The sequence below is a fragment of the Cherax quadricarinatus genome, chromosome 17, assembly GCF_038502225.1.
Source record: "Cherax quadricarinatus isolate ZL_2023a chromosome 17, ASM3850222v1, whole genome shotgun sequence".
NCBI classification, from domain to species: Eukaryota; Metazoa; Arthropoda; class Malacostraca; order Decapoda; family Parastacidae; genus Cherax; species Cherax quadricarinatus.
In genome coordinates, this window is record NC_091308.1 from 8,346,620 (window position 1) to 8,369,375 (window position 22,756).

Below are 22,756 nucleotides of genomic sequence, written 5' to 3' on the forward strand. Positions count from 1 at the left end.
AAGTAGCTATAGTAATGTGTACTTTGATACAGAGTGTGCGGGTTCGTTTCCTGTTGTAGCTCACTCTGGCTGTGTGGATAAAGTACTGTGTACTCTAACGCCTAGTTTGCAGGTTTGAATATGAAGTACGAAACAATATCAAAATTTTGGACAGTACTGGTGGCCAATTCTCGACCGATATCGTTACTTTATCGATATTTTTTTATTTTTCAAATTATAATGACTATGGTCAATATGTAAGGGAAAGCTTCTTACACAATGGATATTAAATAACACAGGAAGGTTAAATATTAAGTAACATAATTACTCTAAGAAGTCGTAACTCATTCCATGGCCTTTTATATTAGTTACTAGTTGTCAAAGGCACTTGCCGATAGTGTGTGCCTGTATGTGTACTCATCAATTGTACTCACCTAATTGTGGTTGCAGGGGGTCGATGATAGCTATTTGCCCCACTTCATTGGTTGCTACTAAGTCCACTTTCTCCCTGCTCCGTAAGTTTTATTATGACTCTTCTTAAAACTATGGATGTATCCTGCCTCCACTCTCCAGACTGTTCCACTTCCTGACTACTCTATGACTGAAGCAGTACTGCCTAACAGTCCTATGACTTATCTGATCTTTAAACTTTTAGTTGTGTTCCTTTGTTTCTGTGCCCCATCTATGAAATATTCTGTCCCTGTCCACCTCGTCAATTCCTCTCAGTATTTTATTCGTCGTTATTATGTGACCCGTATTTCTAGTGACCTCCATTGTCGTCAGGTTAAGTTCCCTTAACGTCTCTACGTAGGGCATACCTCTTAGCTCCGGGATTAGTCTTGTTGCAAACTTTGCACTTTCTCCAGTTTCTTGACATATTTGACCAGATGTGGGCTCCATACTGGTGTTTCATACTACAATATGGGCCTGGCATACACGGTGTACATTGTCGTGAATGACTCCTTCCATATATATCGAAATGCTATTCTTAGGTTTGCCAGACACCCATATGCTGCATTGGTTATTTGGTTGATGTGCGCTTCAGATGTGCTCGGTATGATGCTCACCTCAAGATTCTTATCCTTGAATGAGTTCTGCAGGCTTTAGCCCCAATAAGCTGTACTCCACCAGCGGTCTTCTTTCTCCTTTCCATGCTTCATGACTTTGCACTTGGTGGGATTAAACTCCAGGAACCATTTGTCAGACCAGCCCTGCACTGGATAGCAATAGCTTCGTGTGAACTTAAATTTGTATGGAACATTGCTAACAATGCTTAAGCATCAGGATGTGCTTAAACATTGTTAGGAATGTTAGCAGACATCAAAAGTGTATTACTCCACAAAATTTTCCTAATTTTAAATAACTTATTAAGTACCAGGTCCTATCGAAAAGTTCCTGAACTGCCACGGAAAAATATATAGACTTTCCTAATCATCTAGTTGAGGTTGTCTCCCTCGAAGTATTCTTCTATGAAGGTTATGCACTCTTCCCAGCGCCTGTGACACTTCTGTAACTCTTCTGCAATTCTGCTTGAAGCTCGTCCACGTCGTTAAAATGCCTCACTTTGAGTGCCATTTTTATTTTTGGGAATAGAAATGATGTTACAGAGGGCTACATCTGGGGAGTAAGGAGGTTGGGAGACATCGGACGTGTCACTTTTGACCATTTGATTCAACAAGTGGGGCACAAATTTTGCAGCCACTCGTCTCGTATTCCAATTTTCCGTCAAAAATACTTTGACATGGCTCATAAGAAATTCCCGCAGCATTTACAATGTCCTGGGTACTCTGGTGACGACCTTCGTGAACAGCTTTCCTCATTTTTTTCAATGTTGGCATCTGTTTTTGACGTTCATGGACGACCAGAGTGATCATCATACTCAACTAACGATCTTCCAGCTTTGAATAGAGAAACCTATTCAAAACATTGTGTCAGACCCATTGATTCGTCGCCAAATGCTTGCTAAAGCATTTTGTGAATTTTAATAGCAGTGTTACTGAACACGAGACAGAATTTCACACACATGCTGGTTTTTCTTTTAATGCTTCCATCTTGTCTGGGAACTTTTTGACAGCACCTCGTAATAGGCTAGGGAAAAAAACATTGTTACGTGAAAATAAATTTTCTCGTATGACGGGGTTTGAACATCCCGCTTACAAGATAACAGTACAATATAGCTGAAGCGTTCGAACTCTACCATTAAAAGTATAGAGAAGCATTTGCCTTTACCTAGCACTAAAGAGAAGCATTTGGGCTCTACCCAGAAGTGTAGAGAAGCGATGGTGCTCTACCTAGCAGTGAGGACAAGCGTTGCCGCCTGCAGAGCATTTATGTTGGGCTCTATCGTGCGATGAAGCACAGGGAGGTGAGAGAGGATGTGGAATCTTTCATTACCTGGTCATCTGACGAAGCTGCATCGCTCCTCTCAAACTAGAATCAATTATAGAAGAATGTATTTAAGCCTTGCTAACTCTTCCAATAGAAATATATGATTACTACATATATATATATATATATATATATATATATATATATATATATATATATATATATATATATATATATATATATATATATATATATATGTCGTGCCGAATAAATAGAACTGATCAATTAGCAAGAACTCATTTCAAATTTAAGTCATTTCTAAAATTTTCTCCTATACGTTTAAAGATAAATATTTTTTTTCATTTATGTTAATGTAAAAAAATAATCATTTTGTACAAAGAGAACCTTAGAAAACTTACCTAACTTTATTATAACATGCGCAATTTAATTTAGCCTAATCCAACTAAATATATTTTAGATAAGTTTACAGTTATTTAATAAAAAACAAACACAATGAAATATATACTTTTCGTTAGGCTCAGAATGATTTTTGCTAAATTTCTGCATACACAAATTTTCGCTTCCCGTATTGGAAGGGTACTGCTATTTAAGCCAAAATCGCAACTTTTACCTATTCGGCACAACAAATTCATGCAGAATAACTACTATGAAAAATAGTATAATTACAGGTACTTTCACGAAAGCACTTGGAATTCTACTATTTTTTCACAGTGGTTGCTCTGCATATTGTGATATCACAATATATCAATATATATATATATCAATATATATATATATATATATATATATATATATATATATATATATATATATATATATATATATATATATATATATATATATATATATATATATATGTATGTTCATACATACATCCATACATGTATGCATACATACGTTCATTCATATATACTTGCATACATATATATATATATATATATATATATATATATATATATATATATATATATATATATATATATATATATATATATATATATATATATATATATATATATATATATATATATATATATATATATATATATATATATATATATATATATATATATATATATATATATATATATATATATATATATATATATATATATATATATATATATATATATATATACAAGACAAGCCACGGGGGGTGGAAATCTGTAGTTCAAGTACTTTCACACTTCTCAGTGCATCATCAGGAACTGTGCAACGTTGCAATATAGCAACTAAAGCAGGGAGAGTTCTTAAGGTAGCGTAGTGTGAATGTGTCACCGGCCACGGTTTCCCTTAGATATATACATTCTTAAGGGAAACCGTGGCCGGTGACACATCCGCATTACGCTACCCTCAGAACTCTCCCTGCTTTAGTTGCTCTCTTGCAATCATCAGCTCCTGATGATGCACTGAGAAGTGTAAAAGTACTTGAGCTACAGATTTCCATCCCCCGTGGCTTGTCTTGCATAGTTAAAATCCCCCGTCTGCGATTGTTTGCATATACATACATGCATACATGAAGTGAGAAAAACAGAAATATAGACGTTAAGAAACACAGTGAATACTTCAGCCTACGTCTGAAATCTTCGTCAGTAGGAAATGAAAAAACCTTGAGTTCATGTAGTGAGTAAATCTTGGAGGCACATGCATGTCGAGGAGGACCACTAAACTTCTGGGAGAGTAGAGTAGTTAGACACGAGGTAGAGGAACTTGTTTGCACTTTCAGATGTGCGAGATGTAATGACGGGCTAATAGTCACTGGTGTGTGGTAAGGCAGTGAGAATCTTAAATCTAGAGCAGGACTGTATCTTTGAAATTAGATCAGAAATCCATTTCTCTTTCAGTATGTTGAAGTTGGATTTTATTTCAGTTTCTGTAACTTCTATTGTTATCTCTTGTGGATGCATTAAGTTTCCTTGCAATATTTATTGTGCTTTGCCCCAGTTTATCCTATGTTTATGTTTTTTGTAAGGAGCTGGAACAAAGCAACATTCTCCCAGTCGCATATCACAGACATTTTATGTTGCACAATCCTAGTTAGAATTTGACATGCGGTTTTCCCTGCGCAGACAGTGTCACAATTTTGGCGAGGGATTTAATATATATTACACCTGGTTTCTCATCAGTTGTTGTTTCTTTTATTTTTTTTTTTGAGATGTAGTTATTTATATTATTAAGAGATAATTATATTGATTAAATGCTGACTTTTTTTTTTATCTTGAATGACACTAGGGAAAGGGATGATTAATTTCTCGTTGGTGTTTTCTTGTGGAGTAAGTAGGTGGAGATACCTTATAACAGTTTTGGTCAGCTATTTTTTTTAAGTCTTCCGGGAGGAAGTAGTGATGGTATTTCAGTTTTCTGAACTGCTGTTGTATTCTGATATTTTCTTGATCTAATAAGATTGGGTTGCAAATCCGTGGGACTTGTTTGTAGTGTCTTACATTTCGCCCATCAGTGGTTTTTATCATCTAATACTGAAACCGTATGTTAAGTCAGGTCTTATGCGCCTGAGATGGGTCTGCTGAAGGGTCCCGCCCACATATGATCACATCTGCTATTGATGCATCATTCCACAAACTTTCCTGTACGAGATTAGAGAATATTTTTACAGCATCATTGCCAAATCTCCGGCCCACCTTATGGAGTTAACTTACTTCCATTAACTGGCCCCACCAACATGTCACCACTTTTACTACTGTTACATCTCTCCATTCCTTCCACTTGCTCCACTATAAAAGGCTGTGGTATCATGTATGAGATTGATAAAGTTCCTGGTGAAATAAATGTTTCTCAATAAAAAAACAGGTACTGTACATGTGTCTTATTCATAAGTTTTAATGTTTATACTAAAAAAAATGGACAGTGTGTGTGTGTATGTGTGTGTGTGTGTGTGTGTGTGTGTGTGTGTGTGTGTGTGTGTGTGTGTGTGTGTGTGTGTGTGTGTGTGTGTGTGTGTGTGTGTGTGTGTGAAGATGGAAGAACTTAACTGATTAATTTTGCTGAAAAAAAAAGCTGATAAATCGCCCCATTTGTTTTCTGTACTACAAAAACGGCGTCCACAAAACTGTACTACGTCGTTATAATGAATTTAATGTTAGTAATTCAGATTCAATAAACTCACAGAAAGGCTGGAAAGTAGTGGAGAACGTGAGCTTCCCATGTTATAGCTACATGTCTGCCTGAGGTAGCCGTCATTGGAAGGAAAGACTTCGGAGGAAACTTTGAGCTTTATGAGTTCCATGATTTTATTGAGAGGTAAGATGAATTTGTTTTGAATTAAGCCTAATGATAAGGCTAGGCATTTTAAAATATCTCCAGAAGGCACTCTGTACAACATGGACTCTACATATAAGTTAAACATTTTCTGATCCTTTCAGTTCAATTTAATTGATTATTCGCCTGTTGATTAAATTATGTTACATTCATCATGACAATCTAGCCACTATGATTATGGAACCTACAATATCTGTGGAACACGTATAGGATTAGCACCTTCGAACTCACAAAAATATGATAAATTGGAACGAAGGCGAAATATTGCATAAACTAGAAGATACCCATGAGAGAAAAATGCTGGAAGCTACCCTAAGCCCAATGTCAATACCTCGAAAGAGAAATGGATTCCTGATGTAATTTCAAATTCGCCTGGAAAAAAATGCATTCTGCTGCAACACTCCACTCCTTCCACCGGCTCCACTATAAAAGACTCCATCTTCACGTCTCTGTATTAAGCTGATAAAATGCCTGGTGGGCGAAACGTCTCTCATTTAAGATGCCCAGGTGTTACACATGTCTTATTTACGTATCATCGTACTGGTATTTTATACCTTAGATCTAAAGATGCATTCTTGCTTAGATTCAAGATTAAGACGGCCAGACCACACACCGGTGGTTACCACCTGGAAATTACAGACAAGCTACTGTATCTGATGTCCAGTGTCTCACTTTCCTTCAATACAGAGGTAACCTGTAGATTTGCTCACTATGTATAACAAGACTTTTCACTTTTCTGTACTTCTGAAGACCTCGGACGAAGACCTATATATAAAGTTTCTATTTTTTTTTATTTTCTGGGTCGTGAATAAGAGATACAAGATACAAAACAACCATCAGCTCTAGGGAACGAACAAGTCATTCCCTGGAACGCATCTACCTGGACCTCTTACTCATTTCTGCAACATTGCAAGCTCCTGATGTGTTGTTGCAACACGAAAGACCTAGAGCTATCAGTGGTTGCTTGTATATAGAAGAAGTTTCTTATCAAAATTATTAGTGGTCTTCCTAATGAAAAAGAACACAGTATGTCTTTACCTTCAGAGGGGTGGCATTAAGTGTAGTTATCTATGAGTATATATTTGTTAATCACTGTTTTCACAATAAGATTTTATCGAGTCAACGGTGAGCCGGTGATGATGTGCTTGAACGCACATGTCGACTTCTATCCTTGACCTACAGCACTGGGATATACACATTGACCACTATCCCTATGAAAAATGCATTAAAAAATGGCACCTGTATTAAGACAACATGGTTGTGTGGCTGCATCGGCCACTATAAGGGGCATTACCAGTATACCCCTGGTTGTCTTCAAGAGGGAGCTGGACAGATACCTAAAGACGGTGCCAGTTCAGCCGGGTTGTGGTTCGTACGTTGGATTGCGTGCGGCCAGCAGTAACAACCTCGTTGATCAGGCTCTGATCCACCGGGAGACCTGGTCATGGACCGGGCCGCGGGGGCGTTGATCCCCGGAATACCCCCCAGGTAGACTATAACCCTTTAGTAGGAATGTTTAGGTAACCACAGTGTATATGTTAGCTGGTATGGAGGCTTGTGGCTCAGTGTAGCACCTTCGGCCAGAAACCAGGGTCCCGAGATCAATTCCAACGCGGTTGGAGACGACAGGCATATTCCCTTCTTTTTACCTCTCTTCATCTAAAAGTATGTCCCCAATTGTTAGCCAATTATTATGGGTCGCATTCTGGTGGGAAAAGGGTGGTAGAATATCTTGGCTTGATACTGAAATAAACTGATGTAGGATAACAGCTGTATGCCAGTAATTTTAGCAGTGTAAAAAGTATACAGTATATTAGAGTCGAAATCCCCATGAAAGTCTATTACTACATTGTCACATATTGAACTCTAGTCACCAGTTCAGTGATAACCGAGACCTGAAGTACGATTTTATTTATTGAGCTTATTATAATTATTATTACATTCATTAGGAGTGCCTAATGCCTTAAATATCGAAGAATATTAGGCAATGAGACTCAAGAAATCGTAATGACACGATTGCAAACAAACCATACCCCCGGCCGGGATTGAACCCGCGGTCATAGAGTCTCGAAACTCCAGCCCGTCGCGTTAGCCACTAGACCAGCTAGCCACGATAAGATTCATCCAACTAGGTATATTTCTACACCATAGGAAGGTTAGCACAGGCTAACGCTAACGCGACGGGCTGGAGTTTTGAGACTCTATGACCGCGGGTTCAATCCCGGCCGGGGGTATGGTTAGGTTAGGCAATGAGATTTGATCCAAGGAAGAGGAAGGTAATTCAAATTCCTCAGGTCAAGAGTCTCTCACCAGCATCAAGGTACATCCTGGAGAGACTTGGGGATTCAGTCATCCATCTTGATACTCACCAGACCACCTCACTTTACCTCACTCTACATTCCACCACCGAAGTATGTTCCAAGGTTGCACCCCTCATGAAGAAGGTACTTTCCATCACCTCTGGACCCGACAGTTCAGACCCCTCACACCCCTCCACAAGAATTTCTGTTTTCAAAAAATTTAAAAAACAAGCATAATAAAATTTAGCTGTTTTCTGAGGCTTGCTTAGTTTCTTTTCCATTTAAAGATAAATATTTTTAATAAGATGTCCCGGAGAGGAAGACGCCTGAGGTTGATGAGGTTGACCTGATGATCCTGAGGACCAGCGACCAGCCTCACTGTCTGGACAAATTTATCGCTGTCAAGCAGTGACGGGGATGCCTATTGTGGATGTCGGATTTTTTTCTTCCTTAAAGGTTTCCTTGTGCTAACTTGAAAACGCCTGTTCTGACAGAATTCAGACTTTCAAAGTTCGTACAGCTTATAGAGATGAAAGTTCAGATGATTGTTATCGGTAAGTGTAGTTGACACTTCGCCAGTGTTACGAAAAAATTATTAGGCTTTTTTTTTCCTGCTTTAACTTTACAATGCCTTTATGAAAAGTTTCTAAGCTACGATGCTAATGTATCTAGCACACAAAAAACTTTAGATTAATTTTGGGTAGTGTAAATTCCAATTTCCCAATTTAAAAAAAAAAAAAAAAAAACATGAGTATTAGTTTTTGTATAACTTGAAAATATCACCTTCGAACGACTTCAAATTGTCAACTCAGAAGTATCTAGAAATATTTTTAGATTATTTCTGTGCTGAGAAAGTATCAATTTTCCATTTTTTTTTAAAGAATTTTGAGATTGGTTGCCACGATATGAGTGTCTTTTCACATCACCTTCAAACTATCAATGATGGTGAGCTTTACTTAAAGAAATTTTTTTTTTAATGGCTAGCCACATACTTTGCATTTGGTTTCATGATCACCATGCGTGTGTCTGCCAGACTGCCAGAAGTACTTGTAACCAGGCCTAAGTAAGCCTGGCCACTTTAACAGCAGTCAGTTCACACTGCAATTTGCTCCATCAACATATACTGTGTCAATGTATTGTTTGTAACAGCTTGATAAAGCTCCTGGAGAGCGAAACGTTGCCACAATAAAATGTCACATTAGTTCCACTTATGTCTTTTTACATAACATATTGTCGGTAATTCTACCAACAATATACACTTAACGATTTTATAGTCCAAAATATTATTCGTAATTCACGAAATCGTAATGACACGATTGCAAACAAACCATACCCCGGCCGGGATTGAACCCGCGGTCAGAGAGTCTCAAAACTCCAGCCCGTCGCGTTAGCCACTAGACCAGCTAGCCACAATAAAGTTCGTCCAACTAGGTATATTTCTACACCATAGGAAGGTTAGCACAGGCACCACTGTGACCACAAATACTGGAGATTCGTCTGTAAAAACTTGCATTTGTGGTCACAGTGGTGCCTGTGCTAACCTTCCTATGGTGTAGAAATATACCTAGTTGGACTAATCTTATTGTGGCTAGCTGGTCTAGTGGCTAACGCGACGGGCTGGAGTTTTGAGACTCTCTGACCGCGGGTTCAATCCCGGCCAGGGTATGATTATTCGTAATCTTCAAGGTGAAAATATTTTTCTCAAAAATACCGATTGTATTCTTTGTCAATTTTTTTTCTTAACATCTTACATGTTGGACAAATGTATGTATGTGGGAGGTTGGATTTTAGGAGTCATACTTTTGGAGTGGGTCAGTGAGCCTCTGAAACTGCTCCTAAATTCTTATGTTTTTGAGTTGATGGCCTGACACGTTTAATTTCAAATTTCCTGGACACTTTTTTCTCTCTTATTGGTTGAACATCATTGTCTGACTATGTTAATTTATTTAGAGGTTCAACATATTTGCAATTTGCTGTTTTATTGGAAATTGTGGACCAGTAGGCCTCCTTCAGCGCACTTTGATGTATCATCTTTGAGGCACTGCCATATTGAGTGAGATGACACCTCACAATGAGGGAGTTGTGACCTCTGAGTGAGGTGACACCTTCTCTGAGTGATGTGTCATTTCACTTAGTAACACACAAAATGTCTTTCTTTGCCTCTCTTATTCTTCTGAATATATATATATATATATATATATATATATATATATATATATATATATATATATATATATATATATATATATATATATATATATATACATATATATATATATATATATATATATATATATATATATATATATATATATATATATATATATATATATATATATATATATATATATATATATATATATATATACATATAACTGAACATATTGTGGGATGGAAACGTTCACTGTGGGAATAAATATGTCTCGCGTCATTTAAAATCACTGAGTCAAGAATTAAGAAATATATGACCCTCACGGGTTTAGCGCTTGCTTCCGAGTCATGATCATCTCATGTACCCAACTCACTCGAAAATATTAAAAGGAAAAAAAAAAAGTAAAGAAAACTTTGAGTGTCGAATTCAAATCAAAATTTTAGCGCAATACTACATATTTAAGGCTAAAAGAATTCAGCAGTTTATGGTAAGTCAAAGTAGCTTGACTACACTAGCTCCTGGACTCATACTTGACATGCTTGTTCTTGAAATAGGTCTCAGCAACTCACTACGAAGAGCAAACTTAAATGTCTTAATTTAAAACATACCAGCATCTCTTCCTTTACTGTAGGCGTCGTTCAAATAAGGGTTTATCCCATATCCTCTTAATCCATAAAGAAAAAAACATGCAAAAAAATTAAGCGACTTAAGTAGCATTAATAGTCGTTCAATAATTAACTGACCGTGGTCTTCTCAAGGCAACGAAGCAAGTGGTGATGCTGCATCTCGAAGATGTCTTCCTCCTTAGTAAACTCGTCCATCTCCAGCCCGCTCTCCTGGGCCGCTAGTCTCGCCTCCGCCGCCTTCTTCTTGGTGACGAACGCTGCTCCTGAAGACGCCTTAGCAATCCGGATGCGTGCTAGACGGGCTTTCTGTTTTGGGGAGTAGGTAAAATGAGGTGTTAACATTGTTCCTCTTTGATAAAGTGGAGATAATATATAAATATTTTTATATACATAATGCATGACCACAATGGCATAACCAATCCTAAAACTCAGCATGGCTGCGATCCTGTCACGGGAAGGCTTTATTTTTTTTTTTTTTTGGTTTACGTAAGCTACAGAATTTGCTGAAGTATAATTGCAGGCCAGGTGTGCGTTTGTAAGCTGTCTGCAGCTGCAGAGTGTCACATGTGAGCTGCAGGAGCTCGAGAGGAAACATCAATCAACATACACACAGTCAGTCTAGCAGTTCCTGTACACATTACATTCCCTTGAAAAAAACAAGCATGCTAGGACTAAGACAAAAGATTTAGCTGAGAGTGAGGGAGCGATGCAGCGTGTTATAGTGTGTGTGGTGGGCTTCTACGTGCCTCTCTCCTTACTACTCCTCCTCCTCCTTCTCTTCCTCTACTTCTCTTATATCTCTTTCTACATATTCTCCCCTTCCTTTAGATGTCAAACTCGCCTGTTGTTCCTCGCGCTTCACCAGTGCTCGCTGAGAAAGAAAGGTTGAGTGTTGTCAGGGTTGTGGGTGCAGCAGGTTGAGGCCAGGGGAAAGCAGGTGACATTACACTTAAACATTTCCTTAATGCGGCAGCTGGATTTACCTTTGATAGGAAAGGGAGAGGTCCTAGAACTAAATGAGTATGTCTAACACTTGTTTTCTGTAATAAGATAGGGAGAGGTCCTAGAACTGATTGGTGGTGTCAAACACTTGTGGTTTTTGATAAGATATGGAGAGGTCTTAGAACTTGATTAGTGGTGTCTAACACTCATAATCTTTGATAAGATAGGGAGAGGTCCTAGAACCACTTGTGTTCTATGATAAGATTAAAAAGAGATCCTAAAATTTACTAATAATATAATAACTAATACTTGTGATCTTTTAAAAGATGAAGAGAGTTCTTAGAAATGATTGATAAAATCTAACACTTTTGTCTTTGACAGGATAATGAGAGTACCTAGAAATATATAATGATGTCGAACACTTATTATCTAAGATATGATGCCTAATACTTTAGATCTTCAAAAATATAGGGTGAGTTTCTAAAAATAAATTATAGTAAATATTAATGGTTTTCCTCTGTATTTGTGTATATTTTGTGGAGGAAATACATAGTCGTGTCTGTACAACTCACCATTATCACTAACATCTAGGGGGCAATGAAACTCTCTTGCCTTTAAAAATTGTGATCTGAAAAATTCTTATAACTTTAACACAGAAGGATGAAAGTTGCGAGAGTGGTTAATTATATATCATAAAATAGTTAAAGTCCTAATGCATTTGGTTTTTTTAATGATATGTTAGAATTATACTGATAAAAATTGTTGAAAGCCACAAAAAATATTATCAATACAACTGATTTCAAACTAGTTCACAGGAATTACACTACATCTACTTAGTGCACTATATACAAAAAAAAAATAGTATATTCTTCCTGTTGATTATAAACTTTTATGAAAGAACTATATACACTGTTGTTAAAACTTTTGATTAATTAACCAACAAATTTAATTGTAAGAATAAAGATGGATCACAGAATGGAGAGAAACATTACAGCCTAACGACAAGAGTCGCATACTCCCAGGAGAAAGAATAAGATGTACTGACCTACATCAACCCAGCCACCAGCAGAGGCAACACATGAAGTATCGTACCATCAGTCTAAACTGTCTCCTCCTACAACGACAAAGGACTGAACCACCAGTTAGCCACAAAAGAAAAATTTTGAGTGATATGTTTGATCAAGGACGTTCCTCACGTCACCGCTTATTACAGTGCGATGTGGCAGCCAGTTTTGTGGCGTGCAGTCATGAGTGAACAGTGAAATATGACCATGACAGTTTATGTGAGAGTGATTGTAGTGTGGTCAAGCAATGCAAGATAGAGCAGGTGAACTGTGCACTCTATATCGTCATTTCCGGTTGTTCTATAAGAAAACGTTAGATACATCACCATCAATATATACGAACAATTACCAAAAAATTGGGAAAGGTAAAATTATAATCTTGACCTCTGAAAAAAGTGATCTCGCATACACGGACGTTCGATTATAAGCACTAAGACTCATATATAGTCCATTTACCGGGAAGAAACTTTGAATTAAAATCACTACCTAAACTAATATTAACTGAACCAACCGAACTTCAATGATTAAGCTGTAAACCACTAAAGATATTCATGAAAATATCCAGATCGAATGATTTTTTTTTTATATTTTATTAAAAAGTACATCACAGCACATAAAAATAACAAAACAGGCCTTATCTGTCAACAAATGTAATAAGCTTTCCATGGCCATATAATACCACATACAAATGTAATAATTATACATCATGTAACAAATATTATCTAAGGAAAACACAAACAGTAACCAAAGTAAGGAGAGAATTTATACATACTGCCGTACTAACTACAGCAAAAGTAAAACCAGATATTCTGTACTATGACTGAACGTTAATGATTAGGGATTCCGGAGAACTTTTTATAATAGAAGTGTACTATATAATCCGGTATGATGATCACAACACTAGGCGAGTGAGTTTCGCCTTTCAAAAAATAGAAAACAATCGCGTTGGTACTATTTATCGCAGAGCTTAAACTAAAATACTTTTCGGAGATCAAGAATCAAAACAATGTAGAAATAGGAAAATGGCATCAAGAAAATTTAGGAAATAAGAAATATAAAATATTTTTTGGGGGGTTCAGCAAATGTTGTGGAGAGAAACGGCATTCGATTAAGCTTGTTCATATATCAAAAATTTCAAAAGACTGGATCAAAGGGGCAAAAAATTTGAAACAAGCACCAAGATACTCTCATGTTTACTTAGAGAAAGAGAAAACAGAAGCAGCTGCGAGACTGACAATAGTTACTGGATGATCACATAAACAGCGACAGCAAAATACAAAATGAAAAGTCTCTCTCAGCATCGTATCTCCACGCTCATCCCACCCTTTCCTCTTGCTAGCATATAAAAAGAGAAACCTGCTTATCTTCTCTTCCCCAGCTTCATCCACCATTATTCCTCATATCCCACCCTTCCTACATCTCTTCACAACTAATACGAATGTTTTCATAAGAACATAAGAAAGAAGGAACACTGCAACAGGCGTAGTACTGACCCATGAGGAGCAGGTCCATGTCCCCCCCCCCCCGATTAGACCAATGACCCATCCCCCCGGATTAGCCCAATGATCCACCCAGTCTGATCATCTCCACTCATGGATGGAGCACTGCACCAGACCCAGCAGCACAAGCTAGTCAGGTCCAACTCACACCCACCCACACTCACGACACCACCACAACTAAACTGTTCTTCACTTCTACTTTATGTCCACAACTTTCCCAAAAATGTATTTTCACAAGACTAATAATCACAATCTGAGTATGTTTCACTTTACTCAACATTCATCAGACACTGACATTCCCGCTGGCTTCCCAGCCACGGTGACGTCATCATGCTGCCACCTTAACAACTTAACTGTGTAAATATTGTACATAGTGGTGAAGGAATATATGGGCATAGAAAAGCTGCCTCTTCTGGATTTTCCTTGCTCTTGTATTGCTGGTAGGTGGCCCGGTGGCCTGGTGGCTAAAGCTCCCGCTTCACACACGGAGGGCCCGGGTTCGATTCCCGGCGGGTGGAAACATTTCGACACGTTTCCTTACACTGTTGTCCTGTTCACCTAGCAGCAAATAGGTACCTGGTTGTTAGTCGACTGGTGTGGGTCGCATCCTGGGGGACAAGATTAAGGACCCCAATGGAAATAAGTTAGTCCTCGATGACGCACTGACTTTCTTGGGTTATCCTGGGTGGCTAACCCTCCGGGGTTAAAAATCCGAACGAAATCTTATCTTACAATATTGCTAACTTTGGTTACGGTAAGGTGCAACAGACCTTGAACTGCTACCTGTGTTGTTAATATGGTGCCGGCTCTGAAGCCATTATTTTCCCTGTGCTGCATTGCACTGCTTCCTTATGATGCCGACTTGCTTACGTTGTTATTTCTTACAGTTATTGAAAGTATCGTTATAGGGCGGCGCTTCTTTCAGTGCTGGCTGGTGATGCCGCCTCTGCATATTAGGCGTTTGGCGACGGCGTACATTCGGCAAAACTTGCCCAGACTACCTCTACAACGCTGCTGGCCTATCGATCGTTCAATTAGCATCTAGTTAATACGTAATAAATTAAGATCTGAATAGTACGGTATAGCGTTTCAACCTGGTGTTTCAGCTGCTTCAGGAGCTCGTGTTAGTCTCCGCTGCTCGCTTCACTTTTTTGCTCGTAATGGTACTAATCATACTCCTGAACGTATGCCTGAGCCCCCTTCCCCCCAGTCAAGAAAATAGTGGACCTGGTCTGTCTCAGGGCCCATCTGCTTCTATTACGGCTATTAATGGCTTGACAAAGCTCCTGGAGAGCGAAACGTTGCTCCAATAAAAATGTCACATTAGTTGCACTTGTGTCCTTTTATTTTACATATTGTCGGTAATTCTACCAACTTTATTTCAATCTGCTTCGTTGGTTCTTGAATTGGCGAAAATTACACTTGAACAAACAAAGGAACAGTGTGCATTTGCAAAGGAAGAATATGATACAGAAGGAGATGAGACAATACCGTCGAACTTGTGACGATACTTTTCATATTCAAAAGTCTGTGCCCTTGATATTTCGTTTCTCAGAATCAGAACCTGAAGAGTTTTACGAATCATTTAAAAACCAGATCCCGAGCTTCGTAATAGCCATTCCAACAATGGAAAGCACTTGTTCATACAGGTAGGTAGTCAAGGATCCGTGAAACACAGCTTATATTCGCCCAAAGTCTTAAGAATTAAACTTGTCTATTGTAACTTAAATTTTTCCCAAATTTTATTAATTATAAATGAATCCAATTTTTATAACCCAAAAGCAATATTCATATTATTTTCAAAACTATTTTTTATGAGACTTGATTCTATTATATTCCTCTTGACCATGAACTTACTAGATACAACTTTCTCAGCCTTTTGAAAATTAATTGGATGGTCCAACCCAAGGTCGAAGTCTTCCATGGTAAGGTCAGCATTCCCCCCAGACTTTTCCTTTGGTCATTGCCCGAGTTATGACAAGAACTGGAGACTGGCGTAGAACTTTCTTTATTCAGAATAGCATCAGGACAATCTGGAGCACAAAATGTCGCTACCCAATAACAGTAGTGCTTCCTTCATAGGGAACTTCTCAATACACCTATGGTTAAATAACTGGTAAAATAGTTATCCCTAACAAAACTTTCTGTGTAGGGGACCCGAAAAGACCGTCCCTCCAAAAGCTTCTAGCAGAAACAAGGTCTCAATGATTGGGAATTCACCAGTACTGGAGAATCATTTTTCTTTAGGGATATTTGACTTGAAATATAGAAAGGAACCATACATGCATCTACTTTGTTCTGGTTAGTGGTGATAGTTAATAAAGGAGCGAGGTTGCCGATGGGTTGCTGAGCACTCGTGTTACTCGACTTACAATTGTGAAAGATCGTTTTTGCAGTTCTCAGCTTCCTTCCTCAGACCATCATCAGAAGTCTCTTCCCGATGGTCTCTGTCCATACAATGCTGGTGGGAAGAAACTTTAGTGAACCTTTCAATTAGGACCCAATTATCTTCAAAGGTATCTGCTAGCTTGGTAGCCTCCTAGGCATTACGGACCAATAGACTCAAGAAGATTGTCGACAAGAATGAGTTGCACCAATTCGCTACAATTAGCAGCACCAGTAGCCTTATACCACTTGCTGAAGGTCTTTGATTGGAGCCTAGTGAAGTCTGCACAAGACTGCCCGGGTTGACGCTTGTTCAGCTTAAACTCAGGTTGATATTTGACAGGTATACACTGCTATGCACCTAACACAGTAGCCTTCACAATGCTGTAATTAGAGAAGCATTCATTACCCATACCAGAAGTGACTTCCTGTGTTTTACATACAACGCTGTATGAACAAGTGCTGCTCATTGCTTGAATGGTCATTACGGAGCTCGGGATATATTGACCAGGTCAATATCCATTTCAATAAACGTCTTGAAACGTTATTGAACTAATTAAACGCTTGTCAGCGAGGTCCACAGCTCTACCGTATCTTTATGGGCTGATCAAGACTCAAACCAGGGAACCCAGTGCGTCCTATTATAAGTTCAGTAGGATCAGCAGCATATAACCTATCTAAATGGTTGATTAAACTTTTAACTCCCGTGGTTGGTATGTCAGCATAGTTGCTGAATCCCCTTGCATGTGTTGTAAAGATTAGCTGAGCATTATAGTATCATCCATGTCCTTTATATAGAAGACCCCTTAGGCCGAGTGACTGTTTGTGTGACGTCACGGGATGCGCATGTGTACGTTCGTACCTCTGCCTCCTTCTCAGTCGGCGTGTAGACATAGGCAGGACAAGGCAGGCTGGGGGCTCCATCTCCCATTACCACAGTCTGACAATATATCGTTACCATCCAACAAGTGTGTCTACTTTCAACCCTCGATATCTCCTTTTAAGAACCCCTACAATAGGTAGGATCTCAGAGGTGCATATTAAAAATAATGTTGACCTTACTGAAAAGCTTCAGAAAGTAAATGTTCCACATGACTTTACCCTAGTGAGTTTTGATGTCACTCCCCTGTTTACCACAGTCCCTGTCCCTGACTTGCTTACGTACCTTGAAGAGGAACTAAAAAACTTCTCCTTGCCCTACCCCAAGAATATAATTATTGAACTGACTAAAGTTTGTGTTATGGATTGCAGATATGTGTTTGAAGCAAGTACTATGCTCAGAAGCAGGGTATGGCTATGGGAAATCCCCTCAGCCCCTTACTCAGCAACATGTATATGGAATTCTACAAGACTAGATTACTTAAAGATATTCCCCCAAATAATGCTAGGTGGTTCAGATACGTAGACGATGTGCTTTACCTTTGGCCTAGAGATTACAACATTGATGAGTTCCTACCTAGACTTAATGGTCCGGTACCTTTTATTAAGTTCACAGTAGAGCATGAAATAAATAACACTCTACCCTTCCTAGACGTTTTAATCCATCGCATCGACAGAAGATTCAAATTTACTGGAAGACCACCAATGTGTCGTCATATATTCATTATTATTCCAATCATGAAACTAGGATTAAAAAGAGTGTTTTCCTTACAATGTTCCTGGGACCTTTGCGTGTCTGCAGTCCTGAGTATTTAGAAAATGAAATCAACAAGATAATTAACATAGCCACAAAACTGAGATCTCCCGGGGATTTTGGTGAGAAAGCCATGCTGTCAGCTAGGAAGAATTTCTACAGGACTAAATCTAAGGAAATGCCTGACAGGAAAAATGTATTGGTCTTGCCATACAATGATAATTTGGTCTGCCTGCATGAGACACTAAAAAGACTCAATATAAATCTGACTTTCAAAACACTGGAACAGTGAAACAGAGATTCATTAAAAACACACTGCCTAATAATGGTGTTGTCTACAAGGTCCCATGCACCCTTTACCTACTCTCATACAATGGTCAGACAGGTAAACCTCTGGAAACTAGATTATCCCAACACCAGTACTCAATCAGAACAGGCCGTGTCGAATGCGATCTTTAACCATGTCAGCTCTTGAAATCACCCACCAGGGTGGGCTGCCACCCAAACTGTACCCAACAGTTCCATCATGAAAAGAATCGTAACTAGTCCTCCCTCCTGAAACATGGTAGGAATGCCATATATAACTCAAATTATGGGCTGTACAAACTCGATAGTTATTTAGTGAAGTCTATTGTGCACAGCCTTAAACAACAATGTTATACAAAAGTGCAGGATTGCTCCTTATGCCAGGGAGTTTCGTGATGTTTCGGTTATGTTCGACCAGAGTCTGCAAACTGAGCATCGTGGTACGCCCATCATGTTAAGTCCGTCGCGAACGTTGATATTTAATTTAATATGTTAGGTTTGCCTTGACCATCGTTATAACCCACTCAGCTACTACTGCATACAGGTATCATAATGCTACAGGTGCTCTAGGTGGTGTGCTGCAATGCAGACTGCAACTTGAGCGATGTAACATCAGTAGTAAGGAAGTAGGCATGAAAGTTCATTTAGGTATGGGTGCACATGTGCGATCATCCTAGAATAGCCCAAAAGAAATGCAGAGTGACCTACTGAGGCCCTAACCCGGCTAGGTACAGTGGTACAAGGTACACATAGTTGATTGCAACATGGTGATTGCAACAAGTTTAGTGGTTTATTGAATTAGGTTGCTAGTAATATTATAATGAAAATGATAATAATGATGATATTAGAGGATGAAAGTGGATTATATTGATAGTAATTGTGTTAAAAAATTAGGAATTGCCTAGTTATTATAAGAAAAGCCTACACAGGAGAATTCACACAGGCATATTAATTGACACAGAGTATTTACTGAATATTCTGGAATGTTCTGCGACACCGGTTGTTCACATTAGCTACATTCTGTATGTAAACGATCCACTATTGTAATGTAACTTCTTACGTCACATGACCTGTTCCCAGCAGTTAGAAGCTTAGGGCTGGCTATTAACTATCTCCTAGCTATTTTACCTAATGCTATCTAGAAACTGTGGAGCCTACTCCACCCGACCCCATTTGGGGTGGGGCGTGATGGACCGGTGTTTGGTTGGCACTCCACTGGGCCTCTCTACCTCAGAGGCTGGTGCCACCACGCTACCATACTCTGAAAAACTTACCCTATTTCTCCTATTGCTGTCCTTGCAACATTGCACAGCTCCTGATGACGCACTGATAAGTGTGAAAGTACTTGAGTTAAAGATTCCCCCCCTCGTGGTTTGTCTTGCACACACACACACACACACACATTATATATATATATATATATATATATATATATATATATATATATATATATATATATATATATATATATATATATGTATATACATATAATGTGTGTGTGTGTGTAAAAGACTTTCCAGAAGGTAGCCAACCTTTGTGTGGCAGCGGATGTGAGACAGCATGTGTGGATCAAATGTATGATAGCAAAGGTGAATCAAGTGAGTGTGACACCGAGGTGTGGAAGGAGGGTGTGGCAAGTGAGTGACAGGTGTATCCCCACCTGTCTGTTTAATGCCGACAGGGAGGCAGAAAAACGACGCAAGTCATTATATGAACCGCCAACAGGGCCAACTGCAGTGTTCCTCCTTTCTTAGGTTATGTTTCGGTCTGTTTGGAACGTTTCTCCTTAGACTACAGGTAATTCACCAGCGTTAGTGGCAGCTTCCCTGAAGGGATAAAACCTATATGAGATTCCACTTTCGTAAACCAGACGACAATGGTGTGGGTACAAACTTGGGTTAGCCAGGTGGGAAATTACTCTTGTACCCCTGGCTAGGTGACAGTTCCACACCTGAACCCTAACCAGGTGGGAATTCCACACCTGAACCCCTGGCCAGATGGCAATCCCACACCTGAACCCCTGGCCAGGTGGCAATTCCACACCTATACCTCTGTACCGTGGTATGACATATATTTCCAAAACGACACTTTTTAATCCATTACTTGTGATATACCTGAATGTTGGATCGAATGTTCGCCTTCTCTTCACATCAGGTATCAATGTCACCACGAGCCTTTTCTCAGAATCCCGACTGAATCAAGGTATTGCGCGAAATGCGGTATACATCAACAGTCTGGTCTGTCGCATCTAATGGAGTAAGTATTAAAACTTATGCACCATCATGGTAGAAAGGTAAAGTCATCATGCGAATGCTACTTAGCCAACCCACGATCAATCATACGTGAGCCCTTGTTTTGTGAGGATGATAATAAGAACACATAAACGGTAGGGAGTGATAAAATTAAGTGGAAAAAACATTGATTTATTCCAACATTTTTACGTTTTTATATAGTCCTTTAAGCATATTCAGAACACGTTCATTTTTTCCGTTATAATTAGGATAAAATATGATTCAAAATAATTTATTATGGGGTAATGTTTAATAAAAAAAAAAATGGCAGAATGAGAGGGGGCAGTGTGAGCGCTTGATACCTGATAATATATTTTATAGGAACTATAAACTCTTGTTTCGTAGCTACTAAACTATTGCAGATCCCCGAGGTGCACTGGCGCCTTACTGGCTGATGATTTTATTTATGAAATTACGAATTCAAGCGTTTATTTAGTGGGTTCCTCTCTATACTTGGCTTCAGACTTAAGACTCGTCTCAACATTTATCTCCAGTCTCATTTCTAGATTAGTCTCTAGTTTCGTCTCTTGACCCGTTTCTATACTCGTCTCTAAATCCTCCTTGTTAAAATAACTAGTTAGTTGATTATCCTGCGACTTGGGGTCCCAGGCCGCGGTCACGCGCTCCTCTCACAAGTGTCTCTCAACTCACATCTTCCAGGAATCTGGAATGCGCTTGTTGAAGGCGACCACAAATATATGAGTTATGTTTGCTTCATGATTTCGTTAAGTTTCTCAGTTGACAAATGATATGAGAAAACACGTTTGGAAGTAATTTGTTCTAGGAATATAATTTATGAAACAAAATTTTATGTGTGCAAATTTTGGTTCTTATCGAATTCTTCCAGTCACATCATCTGACATGAATCTGTCTTATGATGACCTGTTCAGTAGCCCCGTTGATTCCATGAGAGAGAAATGGCAAAAGGCAACTTCTGGCGCCCGGTGCTTTCTTGCAGATAAAAAGAAAACGTCGTGAACAGCCAGATCTTTCTAGATATGACCCCTTAGTACCTCTGAACAGTCACCCATTAATGTCCCTGCCGTTCATACAGCAATGGATAACAATAAAAATCACATGTGATCAGCTTAAGCGACCCTTATGTTGTAGTTATTGCAATTTCTGTTCTGTCTTCTGATGATGGTTCACACTTTCCATGGATTCCAGTTAATTTTCACGAAAGGACCAGAGAGAGAGAGTCAGTGGAATCCAGTTCGTGGTGATATGTTGTGTCTGCAATAAGGCTAAGAGAAAAAATCTGTAATGTATCTACATCACAGCCTGGTTGACCTGAGACTAGGTGGAGGCAGTGATACAGTTTTCTCGTGAAAGCCTCGTCATCTTTTCCGGCACTGTTTTAAATATCTTCTGGTAGCAGGTTGAAAAAGTCTTGGCTCGACACTGGGTCTATTTTACACCTCCTTCCATATCTCTCATTCCAGTAGGTTATGGTGGGGTTAAGCCTTAAAGTATATTTCATGTATATATCACGAAATGACTCTTTTTTTTTTTTTGCCCTGAAGAATACGATCACAGGGTATCACATGACCTATATTCAAATGTTAATAAAATGTTTAATATTCAAGATAATTGAAAACTATTTTCAGTTCAATAAACGGGCCTGACATACACGGTGTACAGGGTCCAGTACGACTCCTTACTGAGATGTCGGAATACTGTTCTTAGATTCGCTAGTCGCCCATATGCTGCATCAGTTATTTGGTTGATGTGCGCCTCAGGAGATGTGCTCGGTATTATACACAGTCCAAGATCCTTTTCCTTGAGTGAGGTTTGTAGTCTTTGGCCGCCCTAGACAGTACTCTGTTTGCTGTCTTCTTTGCCCTTCCTCGATCTTCGTGGCTTTGCACTTGGTGGGGTTGAACTCCAGGAGCCAATTGCTGGATCAGGCCTGCAGCCTGTCCAGATCCCTCATCCCTCTGTAGTCCTGTCTTAT

The 22,756-nt window shown here is 38.9% G+C and overlaps 1 protein-coding gene across 1 annotated transcript in view; it reads right to left on the reverse strand.

Moving 5' to 3' along the window:
- LOC128686426 (potassium voltage-gated channel protein Shal) overlaps positions 1–22,756 on the reverse strand; it is a 116,899-nt gene that overhangs the window by 77,911 nt on the left and 16,232 nt on the right. The window contains exon 2 of the mRNA XM_053773346.2: positions 10,800–10,988. Coding sequence (XP_053629321.1) covers positions 10,800–10,988 — 189 coding nt within the window. The remainder of the gene's footprint in view (positions 1–10,799; positions 10,989–22,756) is intronic.